The 23,351-nt window shown below is 41.4% G+C and overlaps 1 protein-coding gene across 1 annotated transcript in view; it reads right to left on the bottom strand.

Annotated features, from left to right (window-relative positions):
• The window catches only part of rsrc1 (arginine/serine-rich coiled-coil 1), a 119,989-nt gene that overhangs the window by 93,711 nt on the left and 2,927 nt on the right, over positions 1 to 23,351 (bottom strand). The window contains exons 3-4 of the mRNA XM_053321259.1: positions 20,856 to 20,978; positions 1,091 to 1,324 (exon numbers count right to left, since the gene is read on the bottom strand). Of these exons, the coding sequence (XP_053177234.1) occupies positions 1,091 to 1,324; positions 20,856 to 20,978 (357 nt within the window). The remainder of the gene's footprint in view (positions 1 to 1,090; positions 1,325 to 20,855; positions 20,979 to 23,351) is intronic.

The following is a 23,351-nucleotide window of genomic DNA, read 5'->3' as shown; positions in this document are numbered from 1 at the left end:
ATCATTTTCAGTCAGATCCCACAGTTATAAAATCATAAATTGGCTATTACTGCATATTTCTGTAATGGAAAGCCTCAAAAATATTGTCTTCAAACAGAATGATTGTATATTCAGACCTGTAGGATAAATTTGTTGTTACACTTTGAAGAGGTAAATGGCAACGTGAATGAAGGAGTTCATTATTTGGACGGTTAATAGTGTCATAATGTTGGTTTTTGTAACTTCTTGATTAACTTCTCAGCTCTAGTTCAGATATATTTTACCTGGGGAGACAACGTCTCTTAAACTGAAGCGAAGCACACCAGCTGGTCTGCATCACTCATGGGATGCATAGTTTGATACACACATCTGTGCCATTCAATATGACAGACAACAACAGGGTACCAGTCATATTACAGTGGCCTCCAATCATGTTAGAGCATGCCGTGCTGGGGACAGATTAAGGGTGCTATTCTGGTAGGGGCAAAGAGGGGCCTCTAAGGAAGTTAGGCCTGTAGAGGAGTGGATCACTGTTAAAACACAACCTTTAGAGGACACAAACTTGCAAGTGAAGACATTATTTGCTGGCACTTCTCACCTCAATAAGAGACTCTCATTTATTTTTTTCTTGGTATATACACACCAAAGAGATCAGAGATGCATATGATCTTGTTATGTATCTAGACTTATTGCAGCTGGGCTCAGATGGTCAAAGATGTCAGACTTCATCTGGTAACCAAAACATTTGCTAAAAACTGAACCTATGCAGCATTACTCCCTACCATCCATTCTTATATCAGCATGACATCTTCTCTTACAAGAGGGGATTATATCACATTACAAGGCCCATGTAGCCCGATGCTTGATTGCTTAGGGAGAACGGGGAAGAAAGGGACTGATGGATTGATGGATGGAAGGATGGAGTGATGGATGGAAGGATGGAGGAGCAGAGACTAAGCTCCATATTTAAGTTTGTATTGTACTGACCAAAATAATCTGATCTCCTGTGGTGGCGTCCACACTTTGGATTGAGCTGGGACACCCCAAGACTTGTTTTGGTGTGTTAACGTCTACCTGTATGCTTGCATGTAAAGGCTCATTCATCACTTACCCCTTTTTCTCCATCTTGTCCTTACTCTTGTCCTTGTCTCTGTCTCGGTCTTTCCCTCTGTCCCTCTCCCTCTCTTTCTCCCTGTCCCGATCGCGGCCTTTGCGTCGACTCCTGTCCCGGTCTCTGCTGCCGCTCCTTCTGCGACTGTGGCTGCGACTCTTTTTGTGACTACGGCTCACTCTCCGGTTGCGACTGTTACTCTTACTCCGAGAGCGTCTGTGGCGAGAATGAGACCTGAAAGATATCAAAACAGTTACGATTTTAGTTGATAAACCACAAATGCACCTTCTAGTATTTTTGCACTGTTGAACATTACCAATCTCTTAAAAACCATCAAAAGTAACCTTTCTTTTATGTCCTCTCTCACCCAACCTGCTATGTTTACATCTATTTCACTTCATCATTATCTTTATTTTGCAGCCATATAACAAGTTTCAGTATATGTGGCCGAGCTTGTTTCAGTCAGCTGTGAGTCGTGCATGTGTGAGGAAAGTGTGATAGGGAGCAGCAATAGGAATAGTAAGAGTGTTTTCCCACAGACACAAGCATTTATTGTGGTTGTGTTTCAGTGCATTGCTACAATCAGCTCATGCTAGTCTCTCAAAATCAAATGGCTACCAAAATATGCTGAAAATAAATGTTTACCATATCTAAATGTGTGGTCATAAACACATAATATAATAAAGTAATGGGGGTGGGTCATAATTAAAAGGCAGAAATGGAATGAAAACCAGAGTTGACATGATCAAGTGTAAATGACACCCAACCTGACACAGAGAGAAGTATTTGTGGAGACTGTGTGACTTTGTGTATAATTGGGTTTACAAAAAAACCTTAAAAAACTTGAATCTGCAAATTCATACTTTATTAGATCGACTTCATAATTCAGTTACATACAATCACACACACACACACACACACACACATATATATATACACAGATGCTGCAGAGATGGAGCCAATTAGAGGCGGGCTCAGAGGAAGGCCTGTCCTCAGTATTGATCCTGACAGTGGTGCTCTGGTCTCAAAAAGATTTACAGCAGGAGATTTACACTGTTAGTTATGATACACAAACATAACCACACAAAGTCACACACAAACAGAGAATTGAAAGTGTAACTCATGCCTCAATAGGTGCCATACACACAAAGACACAAATAACTAAGACATAAACATTTCTTTATGTGTCACTGCACATGTCTCGAGTAATGCAGACAAAACCTTTCGATTTATTCTACTGAAGTGCATGAGCGCGTGTGTGTGTGTACGTGTGTGTGTGTGTGTGTGAGCAGACCCGTGATTTGAAACCCCCAGTAGAAATCGGCAGCTGAAAATGCCGTTATTTTCCATCATCTATCATTTTATTGATTTGTCTATAAAAACAGTCAAACCTGCTGTCCACGAGCTTTATTGCTTTCCCCCCTTTATTAGTTTGCAGTTTGGGACATCCAGAGCTGTCTCTCTCCCGACAGAAAACTAATCATTTTCTTCAGCCGCCTGTCACCCTCTTAACAGACAACACTTCGACAACTGTTGCAATCAATTAGACCGGGGCAAACCCTGATCGCTGGGGAGTAGCTACACTATTTTAAGGTTTTTCCAAAAGAGAATTTCCCATTGAAAAAAATAAACAAACAAAAAAAAACACTTCAAGTTCAATTTTTCAAAAACACATAAGTGAAATCTTCAGTGAACAAACCTGTTTGATAAGCAAAAGTCAGAAAAGACAGAAATATATTTAACACAACAGATGTAACTGATGATCATTTTCATTTGTGATTTGTGTTATTTTGTCCATTTATTGTTACAAAATGCAGGGGGAAAGTGAATAAATGAACCTTTCAATCAATCAATCAATCAATCAATATTTATATAGTGCAAAATCACAACAAAAGTCATCTCAAGGCACTTTTCACCTAGAGCAGGTCTAGACCATACTTCTAATTCAATCATTTCTGTTTCCCAGAGGTCAAAGTGGCATATTTAAATGTCACACAGTCCAAAACCCAGACAGATTCTCAGAGGAGTCAGAAATCTTTCAAGTTAGAAAAGTAAAACTTTAGGAATCTTCTTTTTAGGATTATTTGTTAGTCTATATGTACAGAGAGACAGAAACGGTAGAGAGCGGGGGGACGACATGTAACAAAGGTCCGTGGCCAGAATTGAACAGCAGATTTTGCAGTTATGTGGTAACCAATATGCAACTGGAGCACTCTACAGTTTTGGCATTTTTGCTTAAAATATAACTTCAATGATTAATTGAAGATCATTTTCTATTGATCAACTGATTCATTAATTATGTGTTTCAGCTCTGCTAACAAGGGCATAAAGTTAGCACCAGCCACCAACCACCTGCCAAATACTGGTAAAAAATACAAGTAGCTGGTAGATTTGTTTCACTCAGCAGTAAAAAAACAAAAAAACAACGGTAATCTGTGTGGGTGATATTTGAACATTGACTAGGCGTTTGGCCAATGGACAAAAAAGTTAATTTTGCACCTTGCTTAGGATAATAACACCGTTATCTGAGCAGCAGCAGCAGCCATCCTGCTTTCCTTTCCTGCATTTGTAACTTTTCCTACAGTAAGTCCAGCGTCACTGCATTCAGAACATACAGAACTAATATTAAAGCGGACACCCTGCAGTGATGATCAAAAATAATTATTATCAAACGTTTGATTCAGACGCAGAGGTGAAAGCAGTCATCAGTCATTGGACATTTGATTTAGCATGTTTAATACAGTGTTCAACTGGAGCTACGATTAGGCTAGTCAGAGCATCACAGCTAATGGAAAAAGGGAAAAGAAAAACGTTGGCATTTTTGGGGTTTGGAGTCTCCAGGCGAGATAATCCATCAATGGCCCAAACAGACGTTGGAATGAGTGAATCTATGTGTTGACAATGCCTGCGTATGTTTGTAATCAACAGTACATGAGGGGAAGTACAACAGGGTTGCAGTGTTCCAAGTATAAGTCTTATATTTACAGCCAAGCAAATTGTGGCCAGAAGCAGCAGATGCAATAAACACAATCTCTCTATTTCTCTCTCTCTCTTTCTCTCTCTCTCTCTCCATTTCTCTGTCTCCCTCTCCCTTTTTCCCTCTGATGGCAAAGAAAACAGCCCACTTCTGGGGTGTGCAGCAAATTAAATTTACTGTAGTTAATAGAGTGAGCCTATGCTGCTAAATGTCAATTTCCTGACCAAGTCCTTCCCCTTGGAGAATGATTAGCTAATTTGAGGCTGGGGATAAATGGGCTAATGCAGGACACACACAGATAAACAGCCACAGTTGGACCCCATGCCAAGCCCTTCCCCTGCTTTACATTTTATTGGCCTTATTATCTCCAGGGAAAATGGGTCCCCCTATGGCCTAAACATATTTTCGTTTCTAATAAAAGGCCCTTGCTGGTTGCCCCCACGTACAAAACCCCCCCACACCCCCCCCACACACACACACACGCTGCCCCCTCACAGCCTCCTTCCTCCATTCCTCCCTCGTTTCACCATCCAATCCATTAAATCGGAGCTCTGCAATTGGCTGGGACCATTTTCCTGGTGAATTATCAATAGAGTAATTATGCTGCATGTTGGGAGCTGTGCTGAAGCTTATCGCCGCTGACCCCCCGGTGTGCGCCAGGATATGATACCTCACCACAGCCCATTGGGGTAATTATGTGGTCGGGTGTGAAGCTGGATGGTGTGTTACCCTTATCAGTCTGTATTCTATTTCTGTTTTCATTGAAAATTGGACATTAGTGGCAGCTACGCGATACCACTAGTGTCAGATACAGGTGAACGTCTCCAATGGAATCTGACCCCATTTAAATCATTATTCATACTACGCAGTGTAGGGGACGAGGCTGAGCAACTCCTCTGTGCACCACAACATCAACACACACACACAAACAAATACACAAACACACAAACACACACACATAAAGACACATGGACCAATCATCCTCACTGTTTCTTTAATCTTATCTCTCCCCCCCCTCCCCTATTCGAGCAGCAGTGACAGACATTCATATTGTTTCTTGGTTTCCCTGACCACTATTCTCTGTTCTGAGGACAAAACAAAAGTTCATGTCCATATTGCATTTGTCCTGTGGGAAGAAAAACACAACTGCTGAGGAACACAGCAAGTGATGTTCTCAGTGATGCCCTGAGCAAAGTCTCTGTCTGTTGGGCTAGTATAGTACCCTAACCCAACAGTGATTAAAGGCTGTGTAAGTTTAAACGTATCGTATTTCAGTAGACTCTGGCAACAACGACCCCCGTGTGACCAGCGCCTTTCTTACCAACAATGCACTAAAATGTGGCCTTGTGATTTCTGTGGTGCCGAAAACACAGAAAAAATGGAATCAATATTATAACACTTCTGATTATAACTTTTCTAATCAGGGTTTTCTTTTTTCACGGCAGTTTGGCCGAATGAGCAGAAAAAATAAACATGCTAAGAGTCTTGTTTTGCTGTCCTTTATGGATGTGCTGCGTCTGTTGGTGTTTCACTGATGGCGGAATTGAGCCACACACACACACACACACACACACACACACAAACAGTGAACCAGGTGAAGTGAACATAACGTTTTACTTGATATGACAGCAACTACATTCAATGCTCAAAGTGCAATAAAAACTTTGAAAGTAAAAAGTCAATTAGAGTAATTTATTAAACACCTGTTCAACAAGCAGAAACAGCTATGTGTATCTGTATGTAGCTTAACTGTTTAACTTTGTTTTCCCAAATCTTAAAATATGCCAAATTCTTGCAAACTTAGTTGACTTTGTCTGTTGTTGCTCTAGAAACAATATGTGAGTATGTATATATCTAAAATACAAATCAATTCTTACACTGTTCTGAATTTACTCTTAAAAATTGAAAATAAGCAGTAACAGTAATGGACTGATAAGGATATGGATAAAATAAAGATCCATACTCCATCCAAAAATACCCATCCCTGCAGCTGGACTACAGAAAACACAGAATTTGGGGCGGGGAGGGAGCTAATACTGGACTTAAACATATATTTGTAGTATTATGCCTATAATTACCATCTCAATTACCTGGGTAGATATTGTTTTGAAGATAAGGAATAAGATATATTGATCTTTAAATAAAGTGAGTGATAAAGTGAGAAGGATTTGAAATTGTAATAGTTTCACTCAGTTTTAAATTTGTATCATTGTCATTATGTTCATGTACAAAATCTGCTATATCACCACACTTCCAAGCTCACCTTCGGACCATCCTCTGTGCTACTTCGCTTTACTACACTGTGTATTTGTCTGTCTTTCATTAGATTTCCTGAAAAGCTGAAACATAATTCTGTCGTAGTCAGTTTTCTGTTTTAAGCTAAAAGGCTACTACTGCGCCTCCTCACAGATTAACACATTTTGTCATTTTAACAAAGACATACCAACATTTTTTTCTTTACAACTATAGCATGTGTGAGTCTAAGCTGTCAGGCATCATCCTTGAGATTATTTGATCATTGTAAAATCATGAGGTAGTCAAATACTCGAGGCTGGGACGGCAGTAGAAACCCATTTACCTTAAAATATGTACAGACAATTCTGGACTCATGTTTTAGCATTTCAATAAGATCGAGGAAAAAAATCCTCAATGTAAAAATAATACAAATGTACAAAAAGTCAGTGAATTGAGATGCAGGAGTGATTCAACAACTATTAGTTGACATTAAAATCACACAGATTAAATTCCCAATAGGTTTTGAACATTAGATAAACTGGTGTCATGTAGAATATGTTTAAAAATGTAGGAGCTGAGGCAAATATGATACAAAATTATAGCATTTGTCTGATCAACTTGTTCTAGATAAAGTGTTTTGGTCACTTCTAAAGTAGCATTTTGAAATCCTAAAAACTGCTTCAAATCTTAAGTATTTATTTTTTGTGCCTACAGTGTATTTTACTAGATGGCCTTAAATCAACCATGCTGGTGCAAACCTATCAATTAATGGGAAAACCTTAGATAAGAGTACTCTCCAGCCACGCACACACACACACACACATGCACGCACGCACGCACACACACACAGAAGCGCACACAGACTACAAAAAAGCTTGCCAGTCGACTTTTCCAAGCAATAGACAGATTGAAACAGAAACAGGCCTATTGAAAGTGAGAAGATCCATATTTGAAGAACTTCATTAATGTGCTGTTCCCCGCCGAGTTATTTCCAGTGACAGAGCACAGCAGCAGCTTCATGTTCAAGTTAAAAGTCACTTTTCTTTTTTCTGCCATTTCAATATGTCTAAAAGCACCTTGAGTGAGAAATGTGCATTTCCTGCTGCCAAAAGACGTGGAAAACAGCTGTTCCTGCCTGACGCTGCCTGCTGAATGGAATGCAAATATGTTAACCATCCAGAATTTATTACTTTTGAGTGCTCTTCAAAAGCAACGGCAGACACAAGTTTAATTTATGATATTCCTCTAATTATGAGAGCTGTTGAAATCATTTCCCAAGCTGCTTCCTCCTTCCAAGGAGCCACATTATCTGTTCCCTTGGTTCACAGTACACGCACGCACACACACACACACACGCACACACACACAGTCATTTACCACGCACACCCACACAGAAGCATAAATATACATACACACAGACACATACACACACACTAAATAACACACAAGGAATCACTGCAAAGTAGCTGATTGTGAGCACAATTAACACAGCAAAGACTGAGCATGAAAGATTCACAGAAATGTTTTTTCTCCGTCCCCCTCTGCTTCATAAAAGCAATGTTTAGATTTGTCATAATCTTCAGTTTGCTTTTAATTTAGCAGTCGTCAACACAAACGTCTGCAGTGCCCTGCTATGCTGTGAAGCAGAAATGAGACCCCATGCAGGCCACCCACTGCCTGCCTCCCCATACCCACCCAAACACACAGTTACAGCCACAAGCCACAAGGTCAAGTCATTTAGCAGAGTTCAAAGGCCTTCAAAGACGGCTCAGATCTATATGAACCTACAACGGCCAGCCAACGATGAGGGAAAAGATGACATTCTGCAGCAAGATGTGGTTTCCTCGTGCACGTATGCGAGTGTGTATATGTGCGTGGTGGCATGTGTGAGTCACTGGATGCACATGTGTTGATTACCCGGCGTCTTCATTGGCGCATATGCCAAGTGTCACTCAGCCTCCTCATCGCAATCCTAAACTTGGCCGTCTGGTGAGCACCCGCAACCTTTGACCTCTGTGCAGCCGCAGCTCGACATGACACCCATTAGCAGCTGGAGCTGAGGGGGGCCCAGGCTCAGCCACTCAGCCCAGACGCAAGGTCAAGAAGAGGTCACACTTAGACTAGGTGCTAACTTGCCAACTCACTCACAGCCACTCGCGCAAACCCACTTTTTTCCCCTCCTTCCATCCATCACAGCCCAAAATAATTAGCTACGTCTAGTTAGGAGAGAGTTGTTTTGGTTGTCATTGCCTTCATCTGTAAGAGGGTGGGAAAGCAAAGAGAGGGAGAAAAAAACGTTGAGGGACAGAAGAAGAGGAGACAATAGGTGAAGGACACGAGAAGGCAGTGCGGGATCTGGAGGAAGGAGAATCAATAAGATAAAGAGAGAAAAAGGGGTTATGAAAGTTGAGCCTTCAAGAACAACCACAGTAACAAAAAAACAGGGAAGACAGAAAGAGAAAAGAAAAAAACGAATGGGACTTATGGAGAAGACAGAGCAGACAGCCGTGCTTCACATCAAGCTGGCTCCAATTAGCAGGTGTGCTCTCAGACGCTCGCTCTCCCTCTCTCTCTGGTCAGGGAAGATGTATTTTTCTGCCTTTTATACGCATGTATTTATGAAGTGGTAGGAGATCTGAGGGCCCTTAGCATAACAGCCTTTTATTGTTTAAATGTGGACTGTTCGGCCCCGTGTGCTTAAGTGATTTAGGAACCTCACAACTCCGGTATAAGAAAAATCATAAACGCTGAGACAAACCATGTGGGTGGACTGTAAAAGGCACCGGGGAACGGGCCGACAAAAAGCAGACACACATTCCACTACTAAAGGGAAACTACACTTAATTAAACACCCAAGACACAACTGGAACAGCACCCTGTAAAAAACACAGCACTATTAGTTTCCCCTCTTCGGTGGAATAACATAAAGTTGTCCTCTGACAGAACAGAGGCTTGTCTCATAAAGAAGTTTCTAAAAATCAATTTTTATGAACTGCTGTCAAGATGAACAAGGAGGGGGGGGGGAGAAAGAGAGATGAACACAGAAGGGGAGATCAAGAAATGAATAGAAAGAGGAAACACTCCACCTTCTGAGAAAAAAAGAAAAGCCACTCCTCTCCAGTACATCTGTCGCTTCTCCTAGTCTACGTGTCCCATGCACAGAGTTAGAAGTAGCCCATAAAGAAGGCAAATTTTTCCTTCTTACACCCATCATAGTTGATAGATAGGGTGATTTTTGTACTGTGACACAGATCTGTAAGGCTGTTGAGAATCAAGAATAATTCTGCTTTATAAACACATACAATTTCAAGGAACACACACTCCTGCATTTACAGTTTCTACAACATCCCAAATTATTTCCCTGAAGCTCTATAGAAAGTTATTGCTGATGCACCCAAGGTCTGTATACTTTTATAAATGCTTTGCCACTTCTAAATGTATTTTATATATTTTACATTTTAGTCTTTACAAACAATTGCTTTTGATATTAATATCTAAGTGAAGGAGTCAAAAGATTGATTTGAATTTTTACACACGATTGAAAGCAGGATCCAAACGATGCCACATGTTCATTACACATCTGCAGTAGCCCGTGAAAGACAGGGCACACTTTGTTATCCCACTTTTCAGAGTGTCAATATCCCACTGAGTTTACAGAGAAATCTGGCATACTTCCGCTCCGGCAAAACTGTTGACTGCATTTAAAATAATTACATTTGGATGCTTTGATATGAAGCCAAAATCACAACGACGAGCTCTCTGTTCAACCAGTCACAGAAGTGTTCTGCTCTTTGTTCAGCCAATCGTACGACAGTTGGCCACGTATCCTTTGGGCGATCCATCTATCTCCACTTCCTCCTCATGTCCTCGACTCTGCCAAAACCCGAACCGATAGACAGAACAAAAAAGGAAGACAAATTTCAAATAGAAAACCTCATGCGCATGCTGAGAAAGTGTTTCATTACTTTCAAAAAGATTGTCAAGGTTTCAGTCAAGGCGCACATGATCCTTGTTTCATTTCTCTGCCATTCTCTCTCATTTTTCTGTTCTTTTTCCACAAATAAATTACTAAACGTGTGAGTGAAACCACATGCGTGTGCGTGACTGTGTGTGTTTGTGTGGTTCCCTTGCTTGTCCAAAGTAAACTGACAAGTGCAGGCAGTGGTTCCATTAGCTGGCAATTTGCTCTCAAGTTGTCCACGGGGGGAGAGGAGGAATGACGGAGGGTTTTTTGGCAGGACAACGCACATGGCTCTGCTTAGGACGAGTTAAGTGAGGTGCTCACACACATAATCCCAGGCCATCATTCAAACACTCTCGTAGCACAGAGGACTCCCAAACATGAAATGTCTTACATGTGAATATTACACAGTCAAAGCGGAGATCAAAACGGCACATAATGAAAATGTAAATTATTGTAAACATGCACATATATTATTCTTATAATGCATAATATATTAAGCTTCAAACCCCACTGATATATGTTAGCTAAAAAAAACAAAAAAAACACATCATTATTTACTGTCCTGAATGGGACTGTGCCAACATATTTTAAAGATATAGGCCTACACATGCGTTCTCCGAGTCCCAGCGAATATTGGTGTCCATATGGTTTAAGCCAGAGAATATCTGGAGTACAAGGTAAACATGCCTGACTGAGGTTTGTCCATGCATGCTCTCTTAGCACGGGTCTCTACGGACTGGCTCAAAACCTGGCCACTGAATCACACACAGCACATACACATACCTCCCTCCCTCCCTCCCTCCCTCCCTGTGTCTGTGTGTGTGTAGTATGTTTAAGAGTGAAAACAAGAACTGTGGACAGACGGTGTGTTTATCTCTGCATAAATTAAGAGCCGAAGCTGAAGCTAATTAAAAGGGGAAAAAATAAGCACTGTTAAAATATAACTTTGCTAATCGGCTACTTGGCAAGGTGACCTCTGAGTGCACCGGGCGTCATTCTAGGACCCGTTATCCTGCTGGGCGAGTGGCACGGGGGGCCATGTGGAGGTCCGGCTATGAGCAGCAGGCAACTGGTAGAGCCCCCACTCCTTCTTTACTCTCTCTATCTTTCTCTGTCAATGTCTCTCTATCTCTCTCTCCCCCTCCTTCTCCGCCCAAAGCGTTATTAGACCCAGGGCTCCGCTGCGGCTCCAAACAGCTCAATGACAACACACAGGGCCTGCCAATTAGAAATAATTAGACAGTCATTTCAGTGGCAAGTCTTTTTAAGTGCATATATAACGATGCAATGATGCTTATTAGCCGGCCTGAGCCGGCGAGGACCAGGGCCTCAAACGCTTTGGTGCTGGAGAAAATAATTATGCCAGTGATCACAAAGCGAGCTGCACATCTCTGTACTTCACCTCCACGCGTTTCAAAAATCCACTTCATTAGCTCCCGTAATTAATCCTCCATTAATTGCAGGAAAAGCCCAGTTTACCTCCCTTCGTTTCTAATTATCATCTTATAAATAGTTATGGTTCTAATTAATGTGTTCATTAGGCAGGATATTTCTCTCAAAGCCTCGCTGGGAGCCAAAGGTCCGGCTCGGCTCTCTCTGAAGCCTAACCAGCCAGAAGGTGAGGCCATCCTGCCTGCATTTGCTTTTATTTTACTACATTCAACCTCCTAATTGGCATTTAAAACCCAATTTGGAAGAACTTCAAGAAGCTTAAATAGGAGAGAGAGACAGAGAGAAGGCAGGAAGGAAAGAGAGAGAGAGACATTTGGTGTTCATTTTCCTATGCCAGAGCTAAAAGCGTTTCTGTCTCCATCTTTCTCTTGGTCTGGCCAGACGGATGAGGCTTTTCACTGTCATGAAGTGAACACAATGAGGACTGATTGCATTATTTGGTATTATAGAGGTTTTATTTGCAAAACAGTACAACTGTGTCTCAACCACAGAAATAACAGTGGGAGTGTCATACTTCTATAGGCTTTATGTCATCAAACAGCCACATTTTGTCTTTGGTAAACAGATATAAAGTAACTCAATGATTAGACCTATAACTTAAAATAAACAAAACATAATGCTTTTTTGAGTCAACATTGAGAAAACTGAACCTATATAAATGTGAGGAATTTATTGTGTAATAAGAAAAAATTAAAATAGTTTTTATTTATAAAGCTATCGGGGAGTAACGTAAGCATACATCTTCAAATGCTTTGGCTCTAGCTTATTAATGTTATTAATTAGCTATTTTGAAAAAAAGTTGATATAAATTGGAAAACTTTGTATATTTCTCTATTTTAATATTTCACTTTTTATTTACGTTATTTGTATCATTTTTTGATTTAAATGATATTAAATGCTATAAACCAATGTGTGCAAGTATGGAATATATCTGTGAATGGCCATCATAAAAAGAAAATAACTTAAAAAAGAAACATTATTATTATCATTATTATTATTATTATTATTAGACAATATTCAGATTCTTTCTGTCTTTGAATGTGATTAAGGGCTACGGTAAATGCTTTTAAAAACATACTCAATTTACCAGCTACTTGTGCTAGTTGAATGGGTAAGCTACATGTAAACAGGTACTGTTGACTTCATGCACCCTCAAACGTCTACATAATCAACTTCAGCTAAATTATCAAATTTGAGAATTACAGGAAATGCAGCATTACCTCTCTTAAAAAGCATATAATGGGAAAGATGCTGTGTATCCCATTTCAATCTCTTGATGATCATTTTTTTCTTTCCTATTTTTGAAATCACTTTCTGAAGTGAGCACTAATCAGGGCGCTTGAGTCATTTCGGACACATTGATCCGTCACCCAAAGAAACCTGAGATGCCTGAAAGACTCTTCCCGTGCCTTCCTTCACATGAGCAAGCAAGGAGGAAAGGAACTAACAGTTTGTTCAACAGATGGATAAAAAGAGAAAAGGGACAACTCCGATGTTAAAGTAGTCTTTGTTTGGGACCACTGGACTAACCTCATTTGATCGCAAATGTGAGAGGACGGATGTGATGCCTTTTGTGGGGTGAATTTTGTTCTTGTGTGTGTGTGTGTGTGTGTGTGTGTGTGTGTGTGTGTGTGTGTATTTTAGACAGTGCAGACTCTACAGCTAGGTTGCTACCCAGGGGAGCAGGCTAGTGTGTTGTGAGCCCGCAGGATGGAGGGGTGAGGTGGAGTGGGGTAGGGTAGGGGAGGACGGCTTGGCAGAAGTGAGGGGTGGGGGGATTTTCCTCTGGCGGTAGAGGGGAACACTGCTTGCGGCGAGGCGAGGATGAAAGAGGCTGTCTGTGTCAGTCACTTATTCCTCCCTTTGGTAAATAAAGGTTTCTGACAACAAAGCCGAGCAGCGCTTGACTGGCCTTTACAGCAGATAAATAAAAAAGACAACACAGAGAAAGAGAGTAAGACACAGAGAGAGAGAGAGAGAGAGAGTGGGGAGAAAAAGAGAGAAACACAACAACAAACGCGTTCAGATCTCACGACTGGAAGCATGTTGATTTTTATGGAGTAGAGAAGACGCAGCCGAACTAAACCAGGTCATCTTTCAGTTTAAATCAACACTTTGCAAGTCCAGTAATAGGGGAAGAAGGAAGAAAGGGCTAAATGTCATCCTGTGGAAGGGGGGGGAAGATAAGATGTTGAGAGTCCATTGGATAACAGACAGACGGATAAAAAAAATAAAAAAAAACAGCAAGTAGCCTGCTCTTAAATCCCAGTGTAGCACAATCCAGACAAAACTGAGACTACTACAAAACTGAGAGAACACAAACTGAGACACTGCACACCTTATATAAGGATAAAAGCGTTGTTCGCATTTTTCCTCATCCACTTCCTATCCATCAGCACCGCCACACTCATGCCTTATGTTTCTCTCATAATGGCAAGATCTCAGCAGTTTGTTGAGGAAACCAGATTTCACTTGTCATGTCCTCAAAACACACTCAGGAGCGTTTCCCTTATGAAGCCAGCAACACCCAAAACCACCTGCTATATCAACGACACACACACACACACACACACACACATACTGAACTGTGTGAATAAATATATGTTGGACACAAATGTGCAGAAAAAAATTCCCACCCTGCCACCTGACAGGGGAATTGCTGATCCAGGTGCAATGAAAGGCTGTGAGGCCGCAGTGCTAACCCACATTAAACCGGTTGATTTTCTTCACCCCACCTCTGTCTTCTTGCACTCAACTGCCCCTACCTTGCTTTCCTCCCCCTGTTAGACCTTTCCACTCCTTCATTCACTTCCTCACCTCAACCCTTCCCATTCCCAAGCCGCCTGGATGACCTTGCGCACGCTCCATGTCAGAGGCTAGGCAGGAAAAGCTATCTAACAGATGTACAACACCTCATCTCATACAGGGGAAAATTGCTGTTTGAAATAAATACCAGGCCATCGCTCACTGCTGCACACGCACACACACACACGCACACACGCACACACGCGCACACACGCGCACACACACACACACACACACACACAAACACACACACGCCTGGAGCTGTGCAGAGAGTAGTGCTTGTGTCGTGGAGCTACACCATCCAGATTTCCTCAGTTCAAGCAGGCAGCAAGACATAGCAGGGTGGCCAAGTGGTCCAGGGACTGTTTCATAACCAGAGGGCTGTCATTCTTGATATTCAAAAGTCTTTTTTTCTTTATTGGATTTAAAACAAATATAGTACAGATTCTTAAACCGAGTAAGGTGGTTTCATAACACTGGTAACAGTATTACAGATCAACCTGTGGTCAACCTGTGATCTAACACTGCCTTAGAAATCAAGGGCACGACCGCCACTTAGCTATGGCTCAATCATAATGTCAGGCCTAAGAAGTGATCCCCAGACACTGTAGAACTTTTTCTTTAATCCGCAGGTTGAGTGTTGAATTTTCTCAGCTGGCACACAGAGACTGGCAGGCCGAAGAGACAGCCATTGACCAGGAGGAGTCTGACAACTTGATCCCACACTACATGGCTTTGTTGTTTTGTACTGCCAATCGAGTCTATACTGTCATAAACAGCTTTCCTGATACAATTAGGTAACAATCTTCAATCTTTGATGACACTAGAGAGCTCAAAAGGTGTGTTTTTATCAATCATAATGGCAACTCCTCCTGACTTAGCCTAAAATCAGCTCTTAAACAGTTATCCCGCACTGCCCCTCTAGACACTGGAACAGTCCGAGCCTCCTACACTATCCATAGGGGGATTCCTGTATGTCTCAATATTATTACCGTATATTGCATGTCACTGCAGGACACTGACTAGACCGACCTGGGGCTGAAACCCAAGTTCTAAAAGCTCTACAACCATGTAATCCTGGGAGCTTGCTAATAAAAACATATTTTTAACTTCTTTATTACACTAAACCTTAAATACTGTAGTTTATAGAGCTACAAATATGAATAAAAACTGGTCATTTAAAAGACACAAAAATGTTGTTGGGTGTTTCATGTTTTTTTTTCACCCCAACAACAAACATTAACAATGAGGTGCCAAACTTTCTGTCCAGCCTCAGTTCCTGTTCCCTGGCTCTAACTAAACACTGCTTCTGAACTCATCTAGTCTGCTGTGGCTCCAGGGTGGCTGAGATAATCCTGCATCTGATCAGCTAGCCTAGCATGCTGGGTGGTGTGTTTAGCTCGCTTTCTATCTCCTCTGGGGAAAGACAGATAATTAGAGGTCTCACTCTCCTTAAAATCATGACAGCAGCCAACTGATGAAGCTGCTCCAGTGTTAGCAGGGCTAAACCCTGACGCTAGCACTCTGCCCTGCTAACTCAACACGCCTCTGAAATATTAATGAGGAAAATGTAAGCGTTTGTGTGTGTGCCCTGCAGTATATGCTCACCTATGTGAGTGCATGCACACACACATGTGAATACTCCACCATGAAGGAAAATGCTCAGCTTCACTTTGATGGGTCAAGTAGAGGATATGTCACACCTACCACTCCTCCACATCTTCCAGCAGTGTGTTTAAAGCTAACTGTTAAGTGAATGGAGGACTGACAGAATGAGTGACTGAGCCACACACGTTTAACCCCTGCTGTGGCCACCCATAAAAGCTCAGCACTACACCGCTCCACTGAGCTCACCTAAAGACGTGCCTGTGATCCGACTGTGATGAGAGGCCGTGTCGTCTTTGTTGGACTGGGAACGCATCAGATCACTGTACGCTGCTGCCGTCGTCCTCCACTCTGCTCTCCCCCCAGTGGACCAGGCCGTGACACCCCGCCATGAACACGCAGTCACGCAAATCTGCACATACATGTATACGCTCAATCAACCTCACACATGCTCACTTGCCGGTGCGCACACAGGCAGGCAGGCCCGGGTGCACGCCCACACACACACACACTCACACTGATGTGCCTGCTCACATCAAAGAGAATAAACATTAATGGCAAATAGGTAATCTGCTCCTCTTGTCTGTTTTACATTTCAGGGCAAGATTGACTGCCTCTGGGGGACCTGGCCCTTCTCTGATTGAGGGCAGGAAAAAAGGAGAAAGAGAAAAAGACAGGAGAGAGAGGGAGGAAGCAACAATAGATGGTAAACACAAGATAGAGCATTATTCTTATTTCATGTATGTCTTTATTTTTTATTTATACATGAGAGATTGAAAAGAAGGTAATAATATTCCCTCCCTTCAACCCACGACGGCACCACTATGGCCCTATTCTTTCCCCCCCGCAATATTCTGATGCAGACGTTATTATTCTCATTTCTTCTGAATAATATCCCGCTCTCAAACCTATCTTTTCTCTCTACCGGTGCTCGCTTTTGTCTCTCCTCTTCATCCCCCCCCCCGCTTAGGATCTTCTCCACTCGCTCGCTCTCCTGCACTAACTCAACCAATTCTCTTCACACTTTTCCATTCTCTTCAAACTTCTCGTCCCCTCTCTCTTTCTTCTCTGTGGTCGGTGCACTCAGTCACTCGTTCGTATTCTGGTCATGGTGCCAGGTCGGTGTGGCCGGGGTGGGGGGGGTGGCAGGCAGCACCTCATATCCTATCTGCGTATCAATCATGAGGTCCTGTCCACTCAATCCTCCTCTGATCCATCAGCCAGACTCTCTCAGCCAGCCTCATCCAGACACACACACACACACCACTGACTAATGTGCACACAGTTCACACCAGCCCACTTCCATTCCACAGCCACAGTGGATGGAAAATGTGCAGTAACTATGGAAGCAGTGATTAACATATTTCACTATTAACTGCATTTTAAAATATCACAGTTTTGTAACCATAAAAGCTCATTTACGCTAGTATTTCTGAAATATTATTTTACTATAAACTATGGTTGGACTGTGAGGGAAATTCAACAACAAAACTGGACAATCGTGTCAAAAAAAATGTCCATAGGCGAAACTGGCAGAACCAAAACAAACTGCTTAAAATGCTGTGCGGCAACAAGTTAAGGTAGGTTACACGTGCTGTCATGCGAGCGAAAAGAGATGAGGCAATGGCTGAGGGACCCTACATTGAAACGCTGTATTCCCTGAAACGCCGCAAGACGCATTAAATAAGACAGATTTGTAAAACGTGCAGAAGAAAACTCACTGCTGAAGGATTCAACCTAATGCAACATCTTGGAGATCACCATCCAGCTATAAATGCTCAAGTGAAGGTAAGAAACTAATAACCAAGTTCAAAAACCATTACTCTAGTGGCAAGTTATTTAATGAAACACTGAGTTGATATGGAATTGAATATAAAAGTGTAGTTTACAATAAACAAAGTAGCAGTGAGTTAAAAGTTTAAGGCTTTAAGTGTATTGTAAACCAATGGCAACAAAGCAGGTAAAGGAGCATTGTACCGTTTATTAATGAACACTTACCAAAATGTTGCATAATCCCATCAAAAAGCCTCAGTATGACCATTTATATCCTGTTGCTTCTTGCCATTGGTATTGCGTAAATGCTAGATATGGCAGGTAAATATGCTCGGTGTGAAAGTCAAACTTTACACCAGGATTTTGTAGATGTCCACAAATATACCATGAGATCTGATTAATCGCATTTCGATGACTAATAACACCTGCATAACAGATGTTCTTATTTACTTTCTTTCATTTTTTACTAAAACTGCAACAAAAAAACATTTTTTAGGCCACAAGTTAAATTAGATTAATTATTAAAATACATATAATTTTTTTTAATGAATTAAAATATGCATGGATGACAGTTGATGATAAAAACACTTCAGTTTATTACCTACATAAGTAATATTTTCCCTGAAGGTATCAATAAAGTTCATTTTACATTATTAATAATAATCAAAAATACTATATTTTAAATATTAGAAATAAGCTAAAGTGATTATATCTATCCTTAGCATTGTGACATATATTAAGCTGTTGTTTATATCTATGTAAACCATAATTTGTACCATTGAAATCTATAATCATTATATCCTCAGCAGTATCCCACCACAAAGCACAAGATTATACCACAATCACCCCTAGTCCTGCAGAAGACACTCAAAATACTGAAGGCAGGATAATTATATGATTTGTCTTAGTAAGTCCAACTGATCAGAAGCCTTAACGGAATTTGCATTGATTTGTTCCACTGCTAAAAACAGGAGCACGCATGTGGCCGCCAACAACTTTTACAGACACAGATTGTAGCTGTCATCCCATAACTGCATAAATTTATCATCAATGGCATCATTTTGCACATCCCCACCTCCACCACCACCACCACCACCACCGCTTCCACCTTCACTCTACTACACACACCCACCCACCCCCTCCCTCCCCCTGCCACCACCACCACCACCACCACCGGCCCTACCCACCTGCTCCTCGCTCACCACTAAGCCGATTACACAACGCAACCCTCCTAATCACAGAGCAGCGTTTGTAAACACCGATGTCATCGACTGTAGTTCTAAATCTCCCAAATCCCCTCCACCTTTCATCTCGCACCACACCAGTAATGCCATTTCCGACTGATGTTTTAATCACCGGTGCTGCTGTGAGTGACTGCCACCGTTCCACAGAGAGCATGAAGAGAATGTGTGAAAACAGTTCCGCCAAATTCTACCAATAAATTGTTTCAGTGTACAGCTCGACACTGAAATGTGTCGCCTGTCCCCGAGCCACTAAAATGTTGTGTGACCAGCAGGTTGGAGAGTGCAGGAGTCGTTTCATGGCATCATCGACCGTCAAAAAGTCTCGACTGCATCATCCCTTCATCCTGACACCTCTGTAATGAAGATATTAACACTTTTTCCTTTGTGATTAAAATGATCTCTGCTCTCCCCCGCAGCCATACACAAGTAAACAAAGGGCCTTGCTCGCGCATATATTATGACAACCTTTTCTTCAGTTGTGCATCTGTGCATGTTTCTATGTGTGTGTACGTGTGTGTGTGTGTCCATGCGTGCATGCAAGGGATTTAAAAACTGCGCAGTTTACTGGTTCATTAGCACCAGATTAGCTATGCTAATGACATGGACCACCACACGCAGAGACTTTCCCTTTATGTTTCTGAAAGGGATACACGACTGACTGTGGCTGTGTGTCTGTGTGTGTGTGTGTGCGTGTATGTGTGTGTGAATGTGTGTGTGTGGGTATATGAGAAGTGTGGTGCAGGTGTGTACACATTAGTCTTGCATAAATAAGTTAGAAGAAAAAAAGAGTCTGCTACATCAATAATAATCATAATTCAACAAAGTATGTGTGGGTAATGATGTTATAATTGCATTAATGAGTGAAAGCTGAGCTGCTGCCAGAAGAGATTGTGGAAGGATTGGACTAGTGTTGCATATGACCTGCTGTCTGTACGGGTCATTAATTCCCGTACACTGAGATGGATATCATGTCAACCAGTCGGGGCAAAACTAAGACAGAGGAACACGCTCATGCAAAATACTAATCCAGACCCCAAAAACTGTTTTCCATGTGTGTCCATCTGATGACATAACGCATAAATACCAAACCATGTGTTTGTTTACACAACAGTAAACTTCCAAAAGTCGTATTGCTTCTTTAATAAGAAACGTGTGCAGCGACATTCCAAAATTTTGATCTGTAGCGCACACCTAACACAGGGTTCAAATTTTTGTTTTGTTTTTTTTTTGTCACCCACAAATGACGTAGCTACTTTTCATCACTTCTCCTCATTTTCTTCCCCGGTACACATAAAACACACTTACATTTGAATGTTCATTGTTTATTACAAATGTAATCAGGATGGATTACTTTTTGGACATTGTAGGACCATAGTGGGTGCATAAAGATATTTGGTAATTTATTATTCTCATTACAACAATTAAAATGTAAGAAACATGCAATTCTGAAGCAAAAGCTGTGTAGTGATTGTTTAGACAATTATGAATTATGTCAAGAGCAAAAGTGTTTATACCACTGAGGAAAAAAAACTTAAACGGGGCCCTGTGGTGCTTTCAAATCTTCACTAACTAAGAAAAGCTTTATGTTGATGGTTGCTCAATCCAAGACCAGGTAGAGAAAGTAAAAAGGTGCAGGTTAAACAATGAGCTGTGCATGTGTATGTGTGTGTGTATGTGTGTGTGTATGTGTGTGTGTGGTGCTAGGGTTACCTCTTGTCTCGGCTGTGTGACTTGTATGAACGGTGGCTCCTCCCTTTGTCTTTCTCTGCACTGCGACTCCTCCTCTTGCGAGATGAACTGCAGGACGAACTGCTGCTGGAACGTCTCCTTCGCCTGGAACGCACAGACAGAAACATGCTAATTTGATTCCCATTTTGGCAAGATCCTTGAAACAAAACATTAATCATACAGCAGGGTCAAGATTTATATAATTAATCATTTTGTGATATTGGCAAATCAGCAACAGTGAAACGTGTCCATTTGTTCTGAATGTCCAGTTTGACAATAGATACTTGTAATATTAAGCTATGGATCATACATTTTATCATAATCACTCAGCTTCATTCTATAGTTTCTCTTATTTTACTATCCATAAAACAAACCTACAGAGCCAAACCAAACTAACTGTTCATTCATTAGATCACAGCAGCTCAAACATCATCATATGTAATGTTTCCCCCTCTCCTGCAATGCTGCATTTCTAGTTTATTGGGCTGTTATTTCAGGAGTAAATATGTCCTAATGTCCTAGACAACCTCAGCTATTATCATCAGCTCTAACGGCTACTTTGCATTAGTGAACATGCTCCTCTACAGCCCAGAGCAGCAGAGCCATGCAGGCTGCCCTACAGTTCCTCCACAGGGGCCCTTTGGTGCTCCGCTGCTCTTTAATGTGGCTACAGCAGTGTGTGTAACGTCTATTTTCCAAACACCACTCACACCGCGTTCCTATTGATATCATGTAGCAGGAGGCATTTATGGGGGTGAATGTAAATGCAGAACCCCCCCCCCCCCCCTCCACTTCTACTGCGCAAACAGTCTGAGCAATATTCATTATTTAAAATTTCTTCTTTTGTTTCACCAAAGCCAAAAATACCCAAATCTTTTTAGCACACACACACACACACACACACACAAAAAAAAAACATACTTGGTCCTATGGGAGCTCTTGCAAGACAGGGGAGAAAGAAAAAGGAAAAGCTATACAAATAACACAGAGGCTGAACTATCAAACCAGATTTGTACCACTTAGAGCAACGCAGGAAAGACCCATTAGTATTCTAAAGGCTGGATCCCAGGAGCGGGGCCTTATGAAATAACTTCGACAGCCCTCGTACAAGCACTTCACACATTACACAGTGGAAACACACAGGGGTTTTTTTGGAAGGCGGTGTTGGCTCACACATTTTTACAGAAGACTGTGAAGGTGATATTAATACTGAGGCTGTCAAAGTTAATGCGATAATAACGCATTAACACAAGTTTGTTTTAAGGGTCTAACTTTTATAGTATGGCATTAACGCAGGTTCTGTTATGGGGATTTAGACTGTAAGTGTATTGTCTGATCCACACTCTGGAGCAGAAAGTGGTGGTAATGCACCAACGAGCTGGATGCCAACCACCCGAAAACAAGGAGAAGAAGACTGTTCTGTTCATGACCCCTTTCCTCACCTGTACTTTAGCCCTCTAACATTAAATCAGATGGCAACTAGCAAGGAACAATGGATAAAGAACAAGGTATATTGAATGGCAAGTTCAGCTTCAAAAGCCTGTCAGATGGGTCTGTTGAGATCAAAGTGATTTGTAGCTACTGTTGATGTGAATTGAATAATTACCAGAGTACATCTAGTCTTAAATACCATTTGCGGAGCACACAGCTACCGCTCATGCAGGCAGCCTCGTTAGCCCTGAGCCATCCCGCATGCTGCAAACCACACTTGATAGTGTGGGAGGGAAACCCATGAACAAACCTACAAGCAGCAAGCTTTCAACAGCTACAGTATGCACACCAATTAACAGTGTGGAGGACGAGGGTCATCGTGAAATAATTCAGATTGCATCCAACAAATACAATTAAATTGCCACCGAGAGTAACCACCAACCATATCAACCAAAGAACTAAATTATTTTCTTTCTTATACTCCCTTTCACTGTTTCCTGCTCACTTTATTGATTGTTTGGTTTATTTTTGTATTATCATGTTTTTATCCCATAGCACAATGTAAGCCTATATTTTTCTCATGTGAGATTGGAGAGAATTACAATGGTCAATGTGCACATTTGTTGAGCTTGAGTTTGCCATAAGTTATGATTTAAGCATATTAGTAAAACTTAAATGCTGTACCTGTGAGAGTTTCTGACCGTCTTTGTCATTGATTTGTGTTGTTAATTTATTTCCAACAATAAATGCATACAATTGCACAGAGCAAGCCTATATTGTCCACTCCCAAGTTGATTAGAGTTTGAACAGATGAAAAAAAATTGCAATTAGTTTGCAATTATCCACACAAAGTCATGCAATTAATCACAATTAAAATTTTAATTGCTTGACAGCCTGTAAAAACATAACAGCAAACAAATGTGAATGGAAAGTGCTGGTTTGTGTACACTGAAAGCTTTCAACATGAATACAACATATGACAAGTGAGTACACTGCTGCAGGTGCACATATTAAAAGGAACTTGTTTCACACACACATACAAGGTCT

This window comes from Scomber japonicus, chromosome 6 (genome assembly GCF_027409825.1).
Source record: "Scomber japonicus isolate fScoJap1 chromosome 6, fScoJap1.pri, whole genome shotgun sequence".
NCBI lineage: Eukaryota > Metazoa > Chordata > Actinopteri > Scombriformes > Scombridae > Scomber > Scomber japonicus.
The sequence above is the reverse complement of the archived record's forward strand: the minus strand, read 5'-3'. Positions and strand labels throughout refer to the sequence as shown.